The sequence below is a fragment of the Protopterus annectens genome, chromosome 8.part0 (assembly GCF_019279795.1).
Source record: "Protopterus annectens isolate FY-2018-M chromosome 8.part0, PAN1.0, whole genome shotgun sequence".
NCBI lineage: Eukaryota > Metazoa > Chordata > Ceratodontiformes > Protopteridae > Protopterus > Protopterus annectens.
Window position 1 is genome coordinate 1,765,154,683 of NC_056741.1, and position 19,353 is coordinate 1,765,174,035.

At 41.2% G+C, this 19,353-nt stretch overlaps 1 protein-coding gene across 4 annotated transcripts in view; it reads left to right on the forward strand.

Moving 5' to 3' along the window:
- LOC122809626 (cytochrome P450 2F2-like) overlaps positions 1-19,353 on the forward strand; it is a 916,584-nt gene that overhangs the window by 677,705 nt on the left and 219,526 nt on the right. For all 4 annotated transcript variants that reach the window (XM_044081263.1, XM_044081260.1, XM_044081261.1 and 1 more), the window contains exon 8: positions 1,178-1,365. In XM_044081263.1, coding sequence (XP_043937198.1) covers positions 1,178-1,365 — 188 coding nt within the window. The remainder of the gene's footprint in view (positions 1-1,177; positions 1,366-19,353) is intronic.

Here is a 19,353-nt window from a genome sequence, read left to right on the forward strand (position 1 = left end):
ATAAGAAAGCTAGAGGTGATGGAAATGAAGTGCCTGAAAAGGACGATAGGATGCACACAGTGGGACAGGTGAAGAAATGAGAATATAAGAGCAGAAGTCAAAGTAGCACTGATTGTGAAAAAGATCAAAAAGAACAGATTACGGTGGTTTGGGCACATGTACAGAAAAGCAGAAGACAATATGGTGAAGAAGATTTGGAACAGACATTAAGAAGGTAAGCAGGTGGAAGGATTGTGTGAAAAAATATCTGCAACATTCAGGCATGAGTGTCAAAGAAGGCAGGAGTGTGGCATTGAATTGAGAGAGAAGGCAAAAGTTAACACAACGCTCCAACCCCATGAAGAAAATGGGATGAAGGGGACTGATGATGATGTTGATGATTCTACTGTTCACAGTTTCCCTACATGCTACTGTCAGTGGTCTGGTAATTTAGAATAGTTATAAGAAATGTTGTGATGAGGAGGATCAAATGCTGATTAAGTCTCTTTAGTATGATTCGTTCTTAACGTGGAACGCTAGAATAAAACAAATGAATCATAAAGATTCACTTTTGAGGATATAGTAGGATCCATTTACATCACTGCACATTTTTGCCCTTCTGATTTTATGCTTGTATGATTTGTGCATGCACTTTGGACATTTCAAATTTGCACATTTTGCACTTTGCTGTTAATCTATATTGGAGACATTACCAGAGTGGGGAAAACAGCAGAGGTGTGAAATCTGCTGTATGATTATTAGCATGCATTTGAGAGACAGAAATGTTTTACCATAGATGATATTTTACTTTAGAATTTTATGCTTCTTCAATGACAATATAGTAGTTATTAAATAATGTATACAAAGCTGAGAAAATCACATTGGCACAGCATACAAATAATATTGCACATTTCACACACTCAAGTGTGCACGCGTGCGTGCGTGCGTGCGCACACACACATTTTCCTTTTGAAATAAAGAAAATTATACTGCCTTATATATGTGATATTCACAGTCTTATCATTTTCCTATTAGCAGAATGCTATTGCTGTTTTCTCTTGAAGCAGTTTGGTTGTTTACTCTCTGTACTTTGCTGTGTATGGAAATACTCATATACTGCATCATAGATTTTTGGTGTTCTTTATAAGAGTTAACTGCATAATATTCAGCTAATCAATGTTTTTAATATTCTACACAGCCAAGTGTTACAATGAGATTTACTCATTAGAACAGAGTAAAACTGATGGGCTCTGCTATGAAGACAAAACTAAACTTCCTTACATCCAAGCTGTGTTACATGAAGTTTTACGTTTTAGGACACTTGTCCCAGTGGTGTTACATGGTGTGTCACAAGAAGTTACACTTTCTGGATATACAATCCCTAAGGTAAGTTTGACTTTTTTCTGCTTTTTATTATTTTGGATGCTGTGACAAATAAGCCGATAAAAAAAAAAAAGAAAAAAGAATGAAAGAAACTGATCCTGCTAGTCAGAGTTACATACAATATAAGTGTTTGCATAATATAGCCATTTTACATAAAAATGGTTGAGAACCTAGTGGTGTCAGTTTCTTTCTTATTTTCCTTTTTATTTTACTGTATTTACTCATGTGCATTTGCATTCCTAAAGCAATATGTGACTTTCAGTCCTGTGCCTTCTTCCACAGGATTACACTTGTTTCCAGGTTATTAACTCTTCAGTAAATGTCAGTATTGGCACATTCTTCATGCCCTAAGGCTTGCCAGCTTCATGGTATAATTAAACCATTAAGAAGATCTATATCTTTTTCAGCACAGTGTCTTGCTAGTAATGTACTAATTGTTTAGCAGACAGTTTCAGTTACATAATGGTTATGAACCATAGTGTTCAACAGTTTGTTTTCCATCTGATTCCTTATGAAATAATGACCACTCCCCTTCTTTTTCTGGCCTGCTGGGAGTAAAAGTTTAGTTATGATGCCTATCTAAACTGCACTAAAGTAAAGAGTATTTTATACCATATGAGTCTGCAGTAAACACTAACAATGATACTTGAGCATTAGCCTGATACAGTTTTTCATCAGTATACTTGTTTTCCCTCTTGAAAATCACTTTTAATTTTACTTCTAAATATTAATGCTTGTTTATCTTTTTGTACAACTTGCTGGTACCTGTTCAAACCACAAAAGTCTTCAGTTTTAAATAGTATAAAGGCCTTTAACAGGCACATGCTGCTGTACTCAGATTTCATTATCAATGAGTAACCAAGCTTGCACTTTAAGGCTGAAGATAAGCAGTACTCACTATGTGATATATTTTTAATGTTTTTCTTCTACTAGTTTGAGAAAGAGTAGGTAGTTGATGGAGTATGACATACACTTTGCACAAAGTCTGTACCTTTCCTGTCTGCAGAAATGTGTAACCTGGGCCAAGTTACCATGGACAGATGTAAGCTAGGAAGTAGTTTTCGTTTTCCTTTTTAAGTCTTTATGGACACATTCAAGCCAATAAAGATGGGGGATGTCTTTGTTGGCCTGAATGTGTCCATAAAGACTTAAAAAGGAAAAAGTTATGGACATTCAGAAGCCATGTAACTGAAACATTTGGCATCCTTAAGAGGTCATTTACATTTATTCCATAGGCCTTTATTACAGGAGGTTTAAGATATCAAACAGTAAAAACTCTAGCTTGGCTATGTTTTTCTTGTAGTTTTTTACTAACTGGTCTGTCTGGGTGACCTTTTTACACTTTGATTTACTCACAAACAATAAGATACAAAAAATCATTACAAACAATACACTTTGCTCAAATAGAAAGACATTGCATGCATTTGCTCAAATAAAAAAGATATTACATGCACTCAAGGATTTATTTATACTGAAGGCACTAAACTAAATTCTGTATTATTTTGTCAGAACTTCAGAGCCCTTCAACTGTACCTGACTCAACACATGTGGGTTAATGATAGCTTATATGAGTCATGAACAAGAAACAAACTATCACTCCAAGAGGACTGATTGGGCCTACACAAGCCTTACATGCTATCCCTGATTGAAGCCTGGCTGAAATCTACAACTGCAGCCTCTTGTGTATCATTCAGCATTGTTGCCTCACAGTAAGACGCTGTCCGATTTGATTCTCAGCTAGAGCTTCTTCTGTGTGCAGACATGCGTGAATGGGCATACCTTCGTTGAAGGTTGTGCGTCAGGGCTGGTAACTCGGCATGTAAAAATCAACTACCAATCATTAGCAGACTGGAGTTCCTCTGTGGCGACCCCTAACCGTGAAAAGTCGAAAGGCACAACAACAGCAACAACAGTGGACACAATGTCTCTGTTTCCTCCTCCTAATAGAGATCATTACAAGCATGAGATCAGAAGTGGCAGAGTATACAGTTATAGGTATAGTGAGGATAGTGTTCAGAAAGGTGCTAGTGTGGTTTTGTCTCAGGGGATATTGCTACTAACAGAACAAGATAGCTCTGCCAGTTGTATTGGAACTGTAAACGTGGATTAGCTGATTCCATATCCAGAGTATCTCACTATAGTAATTCTACCTACATCCAGTGCATGACCACTTCTTAGTTAACATTATATATCTGCTTCTCCTTTTGTTTTCCTTAGTACATCATATAAAAGTCTTTATTTTGTCATTTTAACATATGCATTTCCAGCATGTCTATATCGTGTCATGGTAAGATGGATCAAAACTAATTCATATGATGTGCATTGTATGGAACCTGATATAATATCAGTTAAAAACTGATTATAGCCGAATGAAACTCTAGAGGAACTGTCATTATAGGTTCATAAGTTCATAGGTAGTTGCTAGGCTATGTGAGGATCTTAGAAAGCTTAACCTTACATTCCCATGGTAGTTTTTCTCCCTTTGAATTTGTATACAAATAACTCAGAAACACACTAAACAAGGATATGTTGGGACATTTTCATGTTTCTTCTCTTCATGAGGGACACAATTGTTAACCAGGGAGGGTTTGTGTTTACCCATCCATTTGTTACAATTAATTTGAATAGAGCAAGAGAAGTACTTAGCTTTATATGGAGTGGAAGACAGTTCCATAGCAGTGGTTCTGTTCTGTTTTGAAAAAGTGACTGAGATACCTTGAGCAGGTGTTTATATTAAATTTGTGAATGTGTAATAGGTCTTACATAATAAGGTCTGTAGAAGCTCTCTGCAGTAGGCACAGGTTACCTCTCAGAAGCCTGTATTTATTTATTGACATTTGATTACCAGGAAGGTCTGACCTGGTAGGTGACCATTTTCAAGTGAAGGCCCAGGGAGACAAGATCCATAGTATTACAAAAACATTTTAAGAACAATAATGTTACAGTCTTCAAAAATCATACAATACCATCAATGTGACAATGTGAAGTATTGGCAGCTATCCCAAGAGAAGCAGGGAAGTGCATGTGTAACATATGCTAGCACAGCTAGCTGGAATTTTATAAATAATTATATGTCATTTGTATATCAAACTGATTTGTACACATGCATGTGTTGAAAAAATGTATTTGTAAACCTGCTTGTGTTAAAAATGTACCAACAGTGTGCCCTGCTGGACAGAAAAAGAAATGTACATGTATTATTGTAACTGTTGAAATGTATATATTGTAACAAAGGATACTGGAAGAGACTAGGTTAATCACACTCAAGCTTTAACTAACTTTGAAAAATGTTCTGAATCTAAATTATTGGGCCTAGGCCATAAATATGTTATCTCACAGTTTGAATGAAGCCAGAGACACAATGTGTGTAAGAAGTATGTTTTGAGCAGAAGAGTTAACATTGTTTTACAGCTTCCATATGTTGCAATAAACTTTAGCAAAGCTTGCAACACATATATGCTAACTCCTGGCAGCATGTAGCCAAAGGAGTAGTATGGGACCAGAAGTCATATGACTAGATATGTGTAATGTTATTCTGTAATCCATCACTAAAAATTATGTTGTAATACTTGGTGAGAGTGAAGTCTCAGAGCAGTTTGTTTTTGTAACCTGAAAAGGAAGGATCCCTCACCTATGTCATCTTTCCTTGCTATAGTAAGTGAACCAGGGAATAACAATTCTTTAGATCAGTCAGGAAAATAAAGTGAGATTAATTAAGTAATGTTTTACTGTAGCTGTGTCAATCTATTCATCAGTGTTATTTTAATATTTCCTGTGACTAAAACTCTGGTACACCTTGTTTGCTGTAGCATAGACTAGATCCAGGCCTGCTGAATCTAGCTTTGTTTGTATGCTTGTTGTTTGTTTGCTTGTTACTTCCCTGAAACGCTAATTCCACCTAAAATGCAGCTTTTCGGCGCTTCTGTGGATCCCTAGTGATATCTGCATTGCATACTGTACTTATTTCCTTGTTTCACTTGAAAGAAAGTTACTGTTTGTCGTTTTTGCATTTAAGTTACCTGTAATACATTTACCTGGCACTTGCTCACTAAAGCAATTATATAAGTCAGCACTAAAAAATTAAAAGCACTACACCCTCACAAACTCACCTTGAGTACCTTGTTCCCCATTGGCCCTTTTTTTTTTTCAATTATAAAGGAATTCCCAATACTATTCTAACATGTCCAAAGGTCAGTTGTCAATCTCCTCTCTGGCCCAGCTGGTGAATCTGGGAATCTTGAGGCAATGTTACAACTGCCTCATGTACACAGACAACCCTCTCCTCCTCCCAACAAATTCCAACACTTGTGAGAGATGCAGCCATATAGCCAAACTGGAGGCTAAGCTCTCTCTCAACTCAGTACTGGCGTAACCAGTCACGAGGAGAGGGAAACCACACTCACTACAATTCCAGTCTCACATAGACCTACCACAACAGCAAACCAAACACATAAACACACAAAAACATACTCAGAGGCTCTAAATAAAAATCTGCCTAAGCAGCAGAGACCTCCAAAGCAGACACCCAAGCAACCACTACCCCAAAACAAAACACATGCAACACATAGCTCACAATGCCAGTGTGCCGAACAGTCACAGCCCTTAAGGCTAAACAACACAACGGATACACTTGTAATAGGTGACTCTATCATCAGGCACACTGACGTCCTGCTCACCAGGCTGAACAAGGAGAAGGACATGGTGAGCTGCCTGTCGGGTGCTAGGATCCGCCACATAACACAAGCACTCAGGTCACTCCAAGGCAAGTACAAATATGACTCAGTCATTGTCCATGTTGGTGTGAATGACCTGAGACATACCTCCCTGGACTACATGAAAAGATACATAGAGGAGCACTCTGAGCATGTAGCCCAGGCCGGTATGACCCTGACCTTGAGTAGCATCTTACCCTCACCAAGAATGATGCCACAATATGAAGACAAGATGATCAATTTCAACAATTGGCTTAAGTATTGGTGTCATTCAAAGGGGATCCAATGCCTGTCATGATGGGATGACATGCTCGACAAGCCATGATGCTTTGCTAGGGATGGCTTGCACCTGTCACCCCTGGGCTTTCAGATATTGACAAAGGCTCTTGCTACCCCCATAGTGCCTTTTTTTAGGCAAGGCTCAAAAGACAAACCACCTTCATAGGTATCACAAGGGATAAGAAACTAAGAGTAATGCTACTCAACGCCAGAAGTCTAAACCTCAAGATGCATGCACTCAAAATTCTTCTTAGCATGGAGAACATCGATATCTGTGCAGTAACAGAAACCTGGTTCAAGGCTCCAGAGAGCACCCCAGCACTACCAGGCTATACCTCATACCATGCTTTTCGGCCCCAAAACTTGGACCGAACCACAAAAGGAGTGTGAGTATCAATATTTGTCAAAGATACCCACACCTCCAGGTTGGTGGCACAGCACGAAGCATCAGAGACTATCCATGTGCAACTAACAGTGGGTAAAACTGCCTTCCAGTTTATAGCCTGCTACAGACCACCCTCCCAAACCCAGGAACCCCACTCAGCCTTCCTGAGAACAGTGGAAAATATGAAGGTCTCTCCAAACACCATTATATTGGGCGACTTCAACTACCCAAACATAGAGTGGGAGCATTACTCTAGCTCCAACACCCTAGCCCAAAGGTTCCTAGAATTTATAAACTCAAATGCTATGGAACAACTTGTTACCACTCCCACAAGAGGGGAAACATACTGGACCTGATCATCACCAACATGGGGACTCTATGCTCCAGACCAGAAGTGCATCCCTCACTGGTAAGATCAGACCATAAACTAATCTCACTGGATATTCACATCCCGACCCCACCCCCTGCCCAGAAAACCACAGTGAAAAACTTCTCTAAAGTAAATTTCACACTCCTCAAAACTGAGGTGGAATCCTTCAAAGCCCCCGGACCTGTGGAAAATACGGCCCAGACCACAGAATCCTTTTTAAACGCATTCTATGAATACCTTCAGGAATGCATGGATCATGCAATCCCAAATAAAACCAAGGCCCAATCCTCCAAAGGCAGACATCCTGTCTGGTGGACCCCAGCCATAAAAAATGATACAATAAAAGGAGGAAGCTACTACATGATAGAGCAAAATCCCAAAAAGGGAAGGCATCTCTAATCAGTATTAGCAAAAAACTACGGGCACTCATAAAATTGTTTAAGGCCAGCTTCGAGAGAAAAATTGCACAGGACACTAAGGGTAATCACAAGGCTTTCTTTAGTTATGTTAGGAACCTGGGTGGGAATTCCCAGATATGCGCAGAATTAGTCCAAAATGACAAAAAATGCACCAAACCCACAGACATTGCCAACATCCTAGCTGACAGGTTCAGTGCAAACTTCTCCCCCCCTCCCCACCAAAAGGGCAAATATCTATCCCAGCAGAGTGCTGCCCCCCTGACATCTCAGATGCTCAGGTAAGAGCCACCCTCTCCAAAGCAAAAAACACAGCATCAAAGGGACCAGACGGTGTCCCGGGGTGCATCCTACATGAACTCCAAGAAGAGCTAAACCCAAACATAAAACTACTGTTCAATCTCAGCCTTACTACAGGATATGTACCCAAAGAGTGGCGTACAGCAACAGTGGTCCCTCTCCACAAAGGTGGTGCCTCAACGGATCCTGGAAACTATTGCCCCATAAGCCTGACTAGCTTGGTCTGCAAAGCTATGGAAAGGATCATCATGGACCTCATAAATAAAGATATTGGGGACCTACAGACACTGGATCCTACCCAGTTCGGCTTTGTTAAGTGCAAATCCTGCCTCTTAAAACTGGTCGATTTCTTTGAAACAGTCACCAAGGCCATTGACGAGGGGAAGGTGGTCCACACAGCCTACCTGGACCTCGCAAAAGCCTTCGATACAATACCCCACTCGGGTATTATAGATAAGCTCACCAGCTTAAATATAAACCCCTATGTCACTAGATGGGTTGCAAACTGGCTCAGGACAGAACCCACATGGTTAGAATTGCTGGAGCCATGTCAAACTCCAAATCAGTTACATGTGGCATCCCACAAGGCTCAGTCCTGGGACCTCTCTTGTTCGGTATATATTTCTCGGAGGTACAGGCCAACATGGAAGGACTGTGGCTGACCAAGTTTGCAGATGACTGCAAACTGGGCACCATAATTGACTCTCCAGCTGACACAAGCATCCTCCAAAAGGGCCTCATAGAAACAGACAACTGGTGCCAGAGCCATGGCCTCAAACTAAATGCTAAAAAGTGTATAGTCATCCCCTTTGGCAAAAACAAAGTGCCCACAAATTACCACATAGGTGGTAATCCATTAAGTACAGAAGAAGTAATTAGGGACCTGGGGACCCAAGTTGATAGCAATCTCTCATTTGACAACCACATGGCCAAAGTGGTTAGAAAGACATTTTATATAGCCCACCTAATCATGAAGGGATTCACATCTAGATCAGGGGAGGTCATTGTGCCTCTTTACTCATCCCTCATCAGGCCCATAATTGAGTACAACGCCCCTTTTGGGATGTACCTTACCAGACACCTGCAGCAACTGGAAAGACCCCAAAAGTACCTCACCAAGAAGATCAAAGGGCTCAAACAGATGTCATATGCTGCCCGGTTAAAGAAACTCCAGCTCTACTCGGTGGCATACCGCCTGCTCAGAGGCGATCTGTGCCTGACGTATAAAGCCATGTCCAACCCGGAATTAATGGACATGCTGCACCTCAGAAAATCCAAATCCCATCAAGCTACGTGCTCGAGAGACTTGAACCTCAGCACTGAAATAAATAGGACATGCTGGAGGGACAGATTCATAACCCAGAGGCTCCCTTCACTCTGGAATAAAATCCCAGTCCAGGTTAGGCAGAGTCCCTCATTGACTCTCTTCAAGAGGAATCTTGATGAGTGGATGGGAGATCATAGGTTTACCCTTGGTATCACTTCTGTGTCACTGTTAGACAGAGGCACAGTATACTAACCTCGAAAAAGGGCATAGCAAAATTAATTTAAAATGGGTGGTGAAAGCTAAATACACTCTGGCTAGGCTTATAAATGCCCTAGGGCAGATAGCCTAGTATGAACCTATGAACCTATGAACCTGTGGTGTTAACTGTACATAGATATTTAGTATTTTCATGCTCTTTTCTTATTTCTTATTAAATATATTTAAACTTTTCATTGTGGCTGGTATTTTAGAAAATATTTTAATCTCTGAGAGAACTTTTTGGTGACAGCTCTGGCAGCTCCTGAAACCTTGCTGTTGGCAAAACTACCATTTGTATTAATATTAATTAATTGTGTACCCTTGCAAGATCCTTAGAGTAGCTAGCTTTGGAGTGTCTGGTAGCAGTATAGCTACCTTATAGCCTGGGCAGAAGGTTGCATAGCTAGTAAATCTGTGCCAGCCTTTCCCAGGTGTGTGTGTGTGTGTGTGTGTGTGTGTGTGTGTGTGTGTGTGTGTGTGTGTGTGTGTGTGTGTGTGCGCGTGCACGAGCGCTAAAATCAAATCTCAAGGAATGCATGTATCAGCTGTGTGGAGCAGGGACAGAAAGCAATGGTTTCACAGAGACAGTGCTGGGGAACATGGCTTGAACACTTGGCTGACGTCTTAATTCTATAGCTGTGCCAGTGGGGAGTCTTACTGGGGACCTGGAGAGACAGAGAAATCCAGTCCCCTGACTGTGTCCCCTGTGTGTTCTTAAGGAAAATTGTGCTTGATGAAACAGTTGCATCTGGAAATACTGGGTGCATATATTTTTGTTCCAAGTGAACATCCTTCTCCAGTGTCAGTGGTTAAGATTCAGGCTCCTTGATTAAGTAGGGATGTCACATATTGGTGAGCAGTTGTGTGGATATTAATTGAATGTCTGTAGCCTGTAGGCAGTTGTCACTAAAGGTGTGTTCTCTCAACAGCCCCAAGGTAATCACTGAGAGTTTCATTTCACAACAGTTTATTTATTTTTTTGTTGTTAGTTTAGTTTAGTCAGGGAAATTAGGCAAATATATCAGCAGGGGATTATGGCAAGCTCACAAAGAACCAATTGGCCAAGGTGTGTGAAACCAAAGGACTAGTGCATGCCAATCTGACTAAAGAGGAAATTATTTTAGCCTTAGTTGCAACTCAGACTAGCAGTCAGGAGGATAACCAGTTTGGTGATGGGAATTTGCAGCCCTCAGAAACAAGACAGTTCACCTTTTCCTCAGAGAACTTAAAAATCCATCTGGAGTTAAAGAAAAAAAGGTAGGGGAGCTAGCAAGTTGGAATAACAGTATGCCAGTGGTAAGTTGTCTGTGGACAACAGGGGTACCAAACTATCACCAGAGTTTATATCCAATCTTAGTGGATGGAAAACAGACCACTGCTAAGAGATACACAGCCTCTGACATAACCATTGTGAAGTCTTCAGTGGTTAAAGAGGAGCAGTACTTGCTTGGGCAGTACACTCCAATCAGAACTTTAGGAGGGACCCCATTCCAAATGCCTTTAGCTGGGGTTCATCTTTACTGGGAGGGTGGAAAAGGAAGCAAGCAAATAGCTGTGTTTTAGGATATTCCTGCAGATATCTTGATAGGGAATGATTTTGAAAATACAGTTCTTTGTGTACATGAAGTTACAGGCACTGAGGTTTGGAGAGAGGCATGTGGGTCTGGTAACCTGGGAGTCCCAGACAGACCCCACATCTAAAGTCAGGGCTGGTGAGGTGGCTATTTCTTCTGGCAAGTACTGATGTTCCCTTGGACAGAGTGACTGCAACGGCAGAGGTGAGTGGTAGTAGCCAGGCTGACAGTGAGGGTCACAAATTGAGCTGGGAAGGGTCACAAAGATAGAGTTGAGATAGCCTCAGTTCTCGGACCCTACACTAGGAGGCTTGAGGGAAGTAGCTAGGGAGGCACCTGATTCTCAAGGAAAAGGGGAGTCTGTATACTGAAAAAAGAGTTAATGTATAGAGAGTGGATCCCTGAGGTAGGGCTAGATGATGAGGTAATACAGCAGTTTGTAGTGCCTAAAGCCTACCATCTGGTACTTCTAGCCGAAGCCATGCCATTCCTTCTGCAGGTCATATGGGCATAAAGTGGACTAAGAGATATATTATGCAGAGCTTTTATTGGCCTGGGATTGCAAGGGATGTAACAGGGTGCTTCAGGATCTATGAGCAGTGCCAAAAAATAGGCAAGGCAGGAGGCAAGGTAAAATCTCTTTTGATGTCTTTGCTTGTGATTAAGGAGCCATTTCAGAGGGTAGCTATGTTTATTATGGGGCCTCTGAGTACCCCAAGTTGCACAGGGAAGATATATAGTCTGGTGGTAGTAGATTGAGCTACTAGATACCCTGATGTAGTGGCTCTGTCCTCCATTAAGACAGAGAAGGTGGAAAATGCTTTGTTAGACGCTGTCATCATGGCAGGTTTCCCAAGAGAAATACTGACTGATAGAAGTGGCAATTTCATGTCTGACCTGCTGGTTTGTCTGTAGAAGCACTGCAGGTTGAAGCACCTAAAGACCACCCCTACCATCCCCAAACTAATGATCTTGTGGAGAAGTTAATCTCTATACTAAAGACCATGCTACAGGTGTTTGCAGACCAGTTTAAGAGAGAGTGGGACATATATTTGCTCCATCTGATGTTTGCATACAGAGAAGAAACCCTGGAATCTGTAGGTTTTTCACCCTTTGTGTTGCTGTATGGGCATAGGGTGAGGGGACCTCTAGATTTGATTTGTGATGAGTGGGAGGGTGAGTGTGAATCCCAAAAGGAGTCTGTTGTGGCATATGTTCCAAACCTCAGGACAAGGCTTAGGGAGCTCATGGACGTGGTCCAGGAGAACGTGGCAGGAGACCAACAACACAAAAGGTCTGGTATGACAGGAATGCATGAGCCAGAGATTATGCTGTGGGACAGCAGGTTATGGTTCTCATTCCTGTCAGACACAATATGCTGTGAGCAGCTTGGGAGGGACCTTCTAATTATAAGGACTGTCAGTGTTGTTTGCTACATGGTAGAACTGTTTTGCAGGAGGCAAGGGTGCAAATTGTACCATGTTAACATGATGAAACCTTACCATAATAGGGAGACCCTTGTGCTAAGTATATGTAGAAGGATGCAGGAGGGGTTTGAGATGGATCTATGGCTACATTGAGACAGCCAGCAAAATGCCAAGTTACTAATGTGGAACCTATGGTTGTAGGCATAAGACATGATAGTGAAACACCATAGTGGTGTCAGCAATGCCAGTGCAGATGGGTTCTCAAGATAGGGTATGGGTTAATGTATTCCCAGACAAGTTGAATCCTCTCAAGCAATGTTTCCCCAGGGTCAGTTGAAAAACTAGCTTAAGACTTCAAAGTGGAGAGAGATATGACAATGTGAGGTATTGCCAGCTACGCCAGAAGAAGTAGGGAAGTGGATGTGTCACATATGTCAGCACAGCTGGTTGGAATTTTGTAAATAATTGTCTCTCATGTGTATATTAAACTGATTTGGGCATATGCTTGTGTTAAAAATGTATTTCTAAAGCTGCTTGTGTTGAAAATGTGCCAACAATATGCCCTGCTGAACAGAAAAACAACTATACATTTATTATTGTAACTGTTGAAATGCATATATTGTAACAAAGGATACTGGAAGAGAAGAGGTTAATCACAGTTCAGCTGCAGCTAACTTTGAAAAATGTTCTGAAATTAAATTACTGGGACTAGGTCATAAAGATGTTATTTCACAGCTTGAATGAATCCAGATATGCAATGTCTGTAAGAAATATGGTTTGTTAGTCTCTGTAGGAAGAGCAAAAGTGATAAAATTGTTTTACAGCTTCCAGATGTTGTAATAAACTTTAGCAAAGCTCAAGATATGTATTGTAACACATATGTGCTAAATCCTGTCAGCTTCTAGCCAAAGTATGTAAGTAGTGTAATTATGGGTCCAGAAGCCATATGCCTAGATGTGTGTGATGTTATCCTGTAATCCATCACTAAAAATGATGCTTTAATACTAGACGAGAGGGAATTCTCTGAGCAGTCTGCTTTTGTAACCTGACAAGGAGGGATCCCTCACCTACTCCATCTTGTATTACTCTAGTAAGTAAACCAAGGAATAGTAATCCTTTCAATCAGAAAAATATAGTGAGGCTAGTTAAGTACTGTTTTTCTGTATCTGTGTGAATCTATTCATTTGTGTTATTTTAATATTTTTTGTGAATGAAATTCTGGTGTTTATTGTAAATAGATATTTAGTATTTGCATGTTCTTTTCTTATTTATTATTAAATATATTTAAACTTTCATTGTGGCTGGTCTTATAGAGAGTATTTTAATCTCTGAGAGTACTTATATATATTTGGTGACAGCTCTGACCTCTTGGCATAATGGTTAAGGTCTTTGCCTCCCATACACAAGGTACGAGGTTCAATCCTGGCCTTTGGCCAATGCCTGTTTGGAGTTTGCACGCTCTCCCTGTATCTCCATGGGGTTTCTCCCACATCTGAAAAGCATGTTGAGTGTTTCTATCTCAGACTCACCAATGAATGGAGCTGTGGGCAGCAGCACAGACTCTATATGGTGCCCTACAGGGGGAAGAGTTATACAGACCAACCGCTTTGTGCATCTACTGTGGTGTGCAATATCCTCAAGATAGGAAAACATGGATCACAGACTGCTGGCTGTGGCAGGGATAGCCATTTGATGGTGTAAAATATGGTTCTAGGTGATATCGCCAAAATGGGCATGGGTAGTTACCAGTGATAAGTGGGTTGAGGACCTGAACTACACCAGGTACCCTTGCTAACAGTGTGAGGGGTATATGTGCCTGTATTGGCCACTGTGCCTGCCATAAAGCCCAACAGCCCTGGTTCAATAAGCTAGTGTCTGGCTGTTGTCTAGTTGGCCAGCCTGGGTTACCTGGGATAGCTCTGTTGAGCAAATGCTGGACGTAAAACCAACCAACTTGCCAAACATGAACTGAGCTACACTTAATGTAGGTTCACTGACAGCCTGGTAGAGAAATTGATTAAAGTAAGTGAAGAAGGAAATAAGATATGGAGAGGTAGTTGTTCATATCATTTTGAGTGGGACTGAGCAAGAACAGAGGCAGATTTTGGTTAGGAAGTCTTTCAAAATGGTTTTAAAGGCTGGAGGGAGGGTATTGAAGTGATGAATACATGTTCCAACCTTAGCAACATGGCATCAGTATGGATCATGCCTAGCAGATTTGATAGGTTTGTCGACAGAGAGGAGTTTTTGGTGACTAGGTCGTAATGACTGATTGGGAACATAGTTGTGTAGAATGGTATTTAGTGCTGGACAAGCAGATGGATGCTGGATAATTTTACAGGTAATAAAAAGCTGTGTATATGTTAGTTGATGAGGTAGCTCTAAGCAATTTACGTTTTTTTTATTGCTATATTTAGTTCTGAAAGACGTATTTGCTGCAAATTTAGCTGCTTTATTATAGCATTGTTCAAGTTTTGCTTTTTGTGATGTCTGGTGGTTATTAAGGATTAGAGCATCATAAAGTAGTGAGAGGAGGAGATAAGGAATGCAAGTGAAGTTTTAGTTGAGTTGGTGAGAAAGTTTTTGGCTTTGTAAAGTATCCCTAATTTTTGTTGAGTTTTTAATGCACTTTTGTTTATGCAGGTCAAATTTAAGATTATCATGCACAGTCATCCCTAATAATTTACTATGAGACAAGGAGAAAGGATTTTATTTTTTTTTCTACATGAGAAAGGGATATGGGAAAAAATGAAGTTTGTTTTTGATTTTTGGGATGAGAATGAGTTGTGAGTTACAGAGCCATGTTTCAGTGCTGTTATAACTACTGAGTATGTTTTTTGGAGATATGCCAGGTTGTCTGATATGCATATGAGTATACAGTCAACTTTGTATTGTATTAGGGAGGCCTGTTGTGTGGATGTATGGAGGGTGTTGGTGAGCATATTAAAGAGGAGGTGACCAAGGATATAGCCTTATGGTACATTGGTGCTGACTGGAAGGTATGGAGAGAGGGTGGAGTCCCAGTTTACTTACTAATACTTATTGGACAGGTAGCATTTGAATCTTGGAAGAGTAGGCTGAGATAGACCTAGTGAAGATATTTGAAGTAGAGGTTTGTGGTGACAAACTGTGCCAAAGGCTTTAGATATGTCTAGAAATAAGGAGGAGGAGACTAGTTTGCCATTATCTCTATTTTTATTGACAATCCCTGGAATTCATGAAGCTCAGTGCAAGGCCGGTGTTAGGCTTGCACCGACCATGTGGCATGAAGATGGCGCAGTAGTGCCAAATGCATATTAATGAAGGTGCGCTGCTGCCACAGCCACGTGCATAGGAAAGGAGCGCGAGTGCATAGGACATGTCGAAGTGCCACATGAAGGCATGGAAATGTCAGCTGTCGACGTGCAACCTAAAATGCTTGCATATAACAATTTGCAAGCAATAGTAATTACATCTGTCAGTGTCCGTGGATACTGAAATGTATGCAAAGCATGCAAGACAGTTCCTGCGAACACAAAATGAAGAAGCAAACACAAATGCATGGTAGGGAATAACGGGTCCCTATCCCTTGAACAAATGACATTGAAAACTGTGTGCCCGTAGTCCAATGCAGCGCAGATAGTTATACCAAGTTTAAGTGAAACGAATCATATGTTAGCGTGCCGCCAATAGGTACTTCCAGCCCAATGGTCAGGGTCACCAGCTGACCCATATTTTGAGGGAGAGTACACAGCTGTGCAGATGTGTCCATAACAAAAAACACGATAAATGTAAATATCTAGCGACCGTATGACCAAATTATATCCCACAACGCATGTAATAGTCACATAAAATAGGTATGTCCATATTTAACATACCATATGTGACAGGAAATAGAATAAGCATGTTAACGAAACAGAAGGAGCATATAAACTGCTACAACAATAAGGCAACATGTAGGCTGAAAGGAACAGTATTATCCGTAGCATTGACTGTAGGTACATGTTCTCCAATACAATCGGATATGTGTCCGGAATATATCCCATCCTGGACATAGGAAAAGGTGGCATCCTACCAATGATTAGAACAGTTGGCCAAAATCCGCACATCTGCAGTCCAAGCTTTACTTGTCAGGATGTGTCACAGTTGAACGGGTATTACCCGGGTATATCAACCATGTCATGAAAGTTCAGTATGGCCATGTACCTATGTGCGTGAGGTATAGCATGTGGAAGGTCAAACATGGCAGGGTAGTCCACACAACCATACAGGTACCTGACATATGTAGGGTAGGCAATGTGTTACCTTGACCGTGTCATGGGCCATCAACCAAATCAGTGATGGATGGAGTGTCAGGAATATGTGTGTGGGGGGGATGGGTAATGGTATAATCCTCAAAGGAGAGACTGTGTCGTATGCAAAATAGGTGAACTGGAGGTGTATGAGGGAGCAGCGGGTGAAGCAGAAAGAAACACAAACAACATGTATACACATCTGCAATGCAACCAGACAGGCCATACTGTAGAACACAATCCCACAAACATATGAATATTAAAATGTGCGATACAAATGTACAGAAATGTCACCGGCACCTACCCACAGATTGGTCCTGATGGAACTGGCCATATCAAATGCAGCACACTTGGATGCATAATGGACTACCCAGCATCCCCTCCACAGCACACAACCCGCACCCATACCTGAACGTCCACCAAATCCAGCCATACTTGGCCTACTAGTTTGGCACAGCCACATCTACACATAGTGACCACTACGCATATGTAGTAGGTAGTGTCACCCTAGGCAGTTTCAGGATTGGAAACTATGTATCCCTTGTATGTAAAACCCCCCCAGCACATTTTCGTAACGCCAGAAGAATGGTCAGTATCGGTCTTGTTATACGGTCTTGTTAAATTTTTGGATATCCCTCATGGGATAAGTATCCTGTGTAAACATTAGAATGGGTATCAAGACACGATGTCCAGTCCTGTAGACATCTGGACACAAGTTGAAATGTGCAGTAGTGGTGCACGAGACTTTCCAGCCCTAGATGGTCATGCCGAACCTACTACCCAGGATCAAACACCTGTCCGTGATGCACGTGTCCCAACACGAATAAGCGAGAGAATATATTGCACACATTCACATAGTGGCACATGGAATAAGGGTGATGAAGGCACTGACGTAAACAGGATACCCCCTGATCCACTGTGTGAGGGATAATTACTGTGTGGGTAGGTGTGACCTGACCAACAATGATAAAATGCCAAATGTCCTGTGATTGTAGGAAATAACTATGTACCATACTGCATGTAACAGTTGCCTAAAGCAGTCACTTCAGGATAGAATGAACGTAATTCGTACAAGAAACAGGCAAACAACTAAAGTGCTAAAGGTATAGACTCACAGGTAGGAAACTAATGAATGTTCTAAACCTGCACTGTCCGTGGCTATGTGTTGGCCTAAACAATCTGGTGTCCCCAGTAGGGTTACCACCTGTCCCACTTTGAGAGTGACAGTCCCTCTTTGGGCAGTTGTGTTCTGACAAAAAATATTAAAAATGGCAAATGTCCTGAGATTGTAGGACATAATTATGTCCCATATGTTATGTAATAGTTGCATAAAATAATTATTTCTGTATCTAAAATACCTAAATGTTACAAGAAACAGAATAAGCAACTAAACCGCTACAAGAATAAGCTTTTATTTAGGCAAAAAAGTAAAAAGTCTATCCTTTGTACTGACCGTGGGTATGTGTCGGCCTGTAAAATCTGATGTGTGTTCCGAAAATGTCCCACTTTGGCCATTTGAAAAGGTGGCAACCCTAGTCCACAGAATATATCCCAACCTGTACCTATGACAATGTCAGCCCTACCAATGGTCAGAGCATTCGCACAATAACTGGCCAGCCTCTTAACCACTCACAAAGCCAGTGACCTTTGGAGGAAAGGTGTTGAATGAGAATAACTACTTACAACAATGAAGAGTAATAGACGCATTTAACTGCAGAAAATTAGCAGTATTATGAATCTGTCAACACGTTCCAAGTTAATAGTACTAATATGGTAGAAGTGTCCGTGATTGTCCCTGAGTTGTCATAGCCGTGTCCCTGTCACTGTAGAAACGAGTCCCCGAGTATCACAGAGGTCCGTACACACAAGTACACCAACCAACTGTCACATCTGTTGACAGGACTATTACAAACCTGTAGTGAATGTATAACTGATGTCCAAAATAATATTCATTGTATCTATAAATGAATGAAATAGTCAAATGGGAAAGCAAACACGTGGAAACCCCTCCCCCCACCCTGCATTATGTAGTGTAGTATTGCAAACCTGTAGTGAATGTATAACTGATGTCCAAAATAATATTCATTGCATCTATAAATGAATGAAATAGTCAAATGGGAAAGCAAACACTTGGAAACCCCTCCCCTCACCCTGCATTATGTAGTGGAACCACTACTCACCCTAAATTATATAGTGCCAACCTAATAATGTGGTTAGAGGTGCTAAAACACCTGCATCTGTAAACACAGCTAGAATTTTAAAATATTGACTAACTCTGTCCATGTGCTACATCTGATATTTGAACAACACCAGGGCAGTTCTTGCCACCAGTCAGATGAGCCTAAAACTAGACCAGCACATGAACACCCTGACAATTAAGCATGTGTATGTGTGAGGACTATAAGCGTAGGAGTTCTGAATATCCTTGGAGTGAGCAGACAGGCAGCACGGGTCCAGAGCAGTAGGAAATAGGGAATGTCGTAAGTGTAGTACTGCAGTTTTCCCAGCAGGAGAATGGATGCCTGCTGTGTAAGGGAAGCGGTGAGGTGTATGTCAGAGTAGCTATGAACCATGGGTATACATATAAATGACCCAGAACAACAATAGTGTAGTGATCAGAGCATCCACCTAACGTGAAGGCATTCCCGGTTCAAGTACGACTATAGCACATATTAATTGTGTAATGAATGCCTCTGTGCTGTAAAGCCAACATTTATACATGTAAAGGTGAT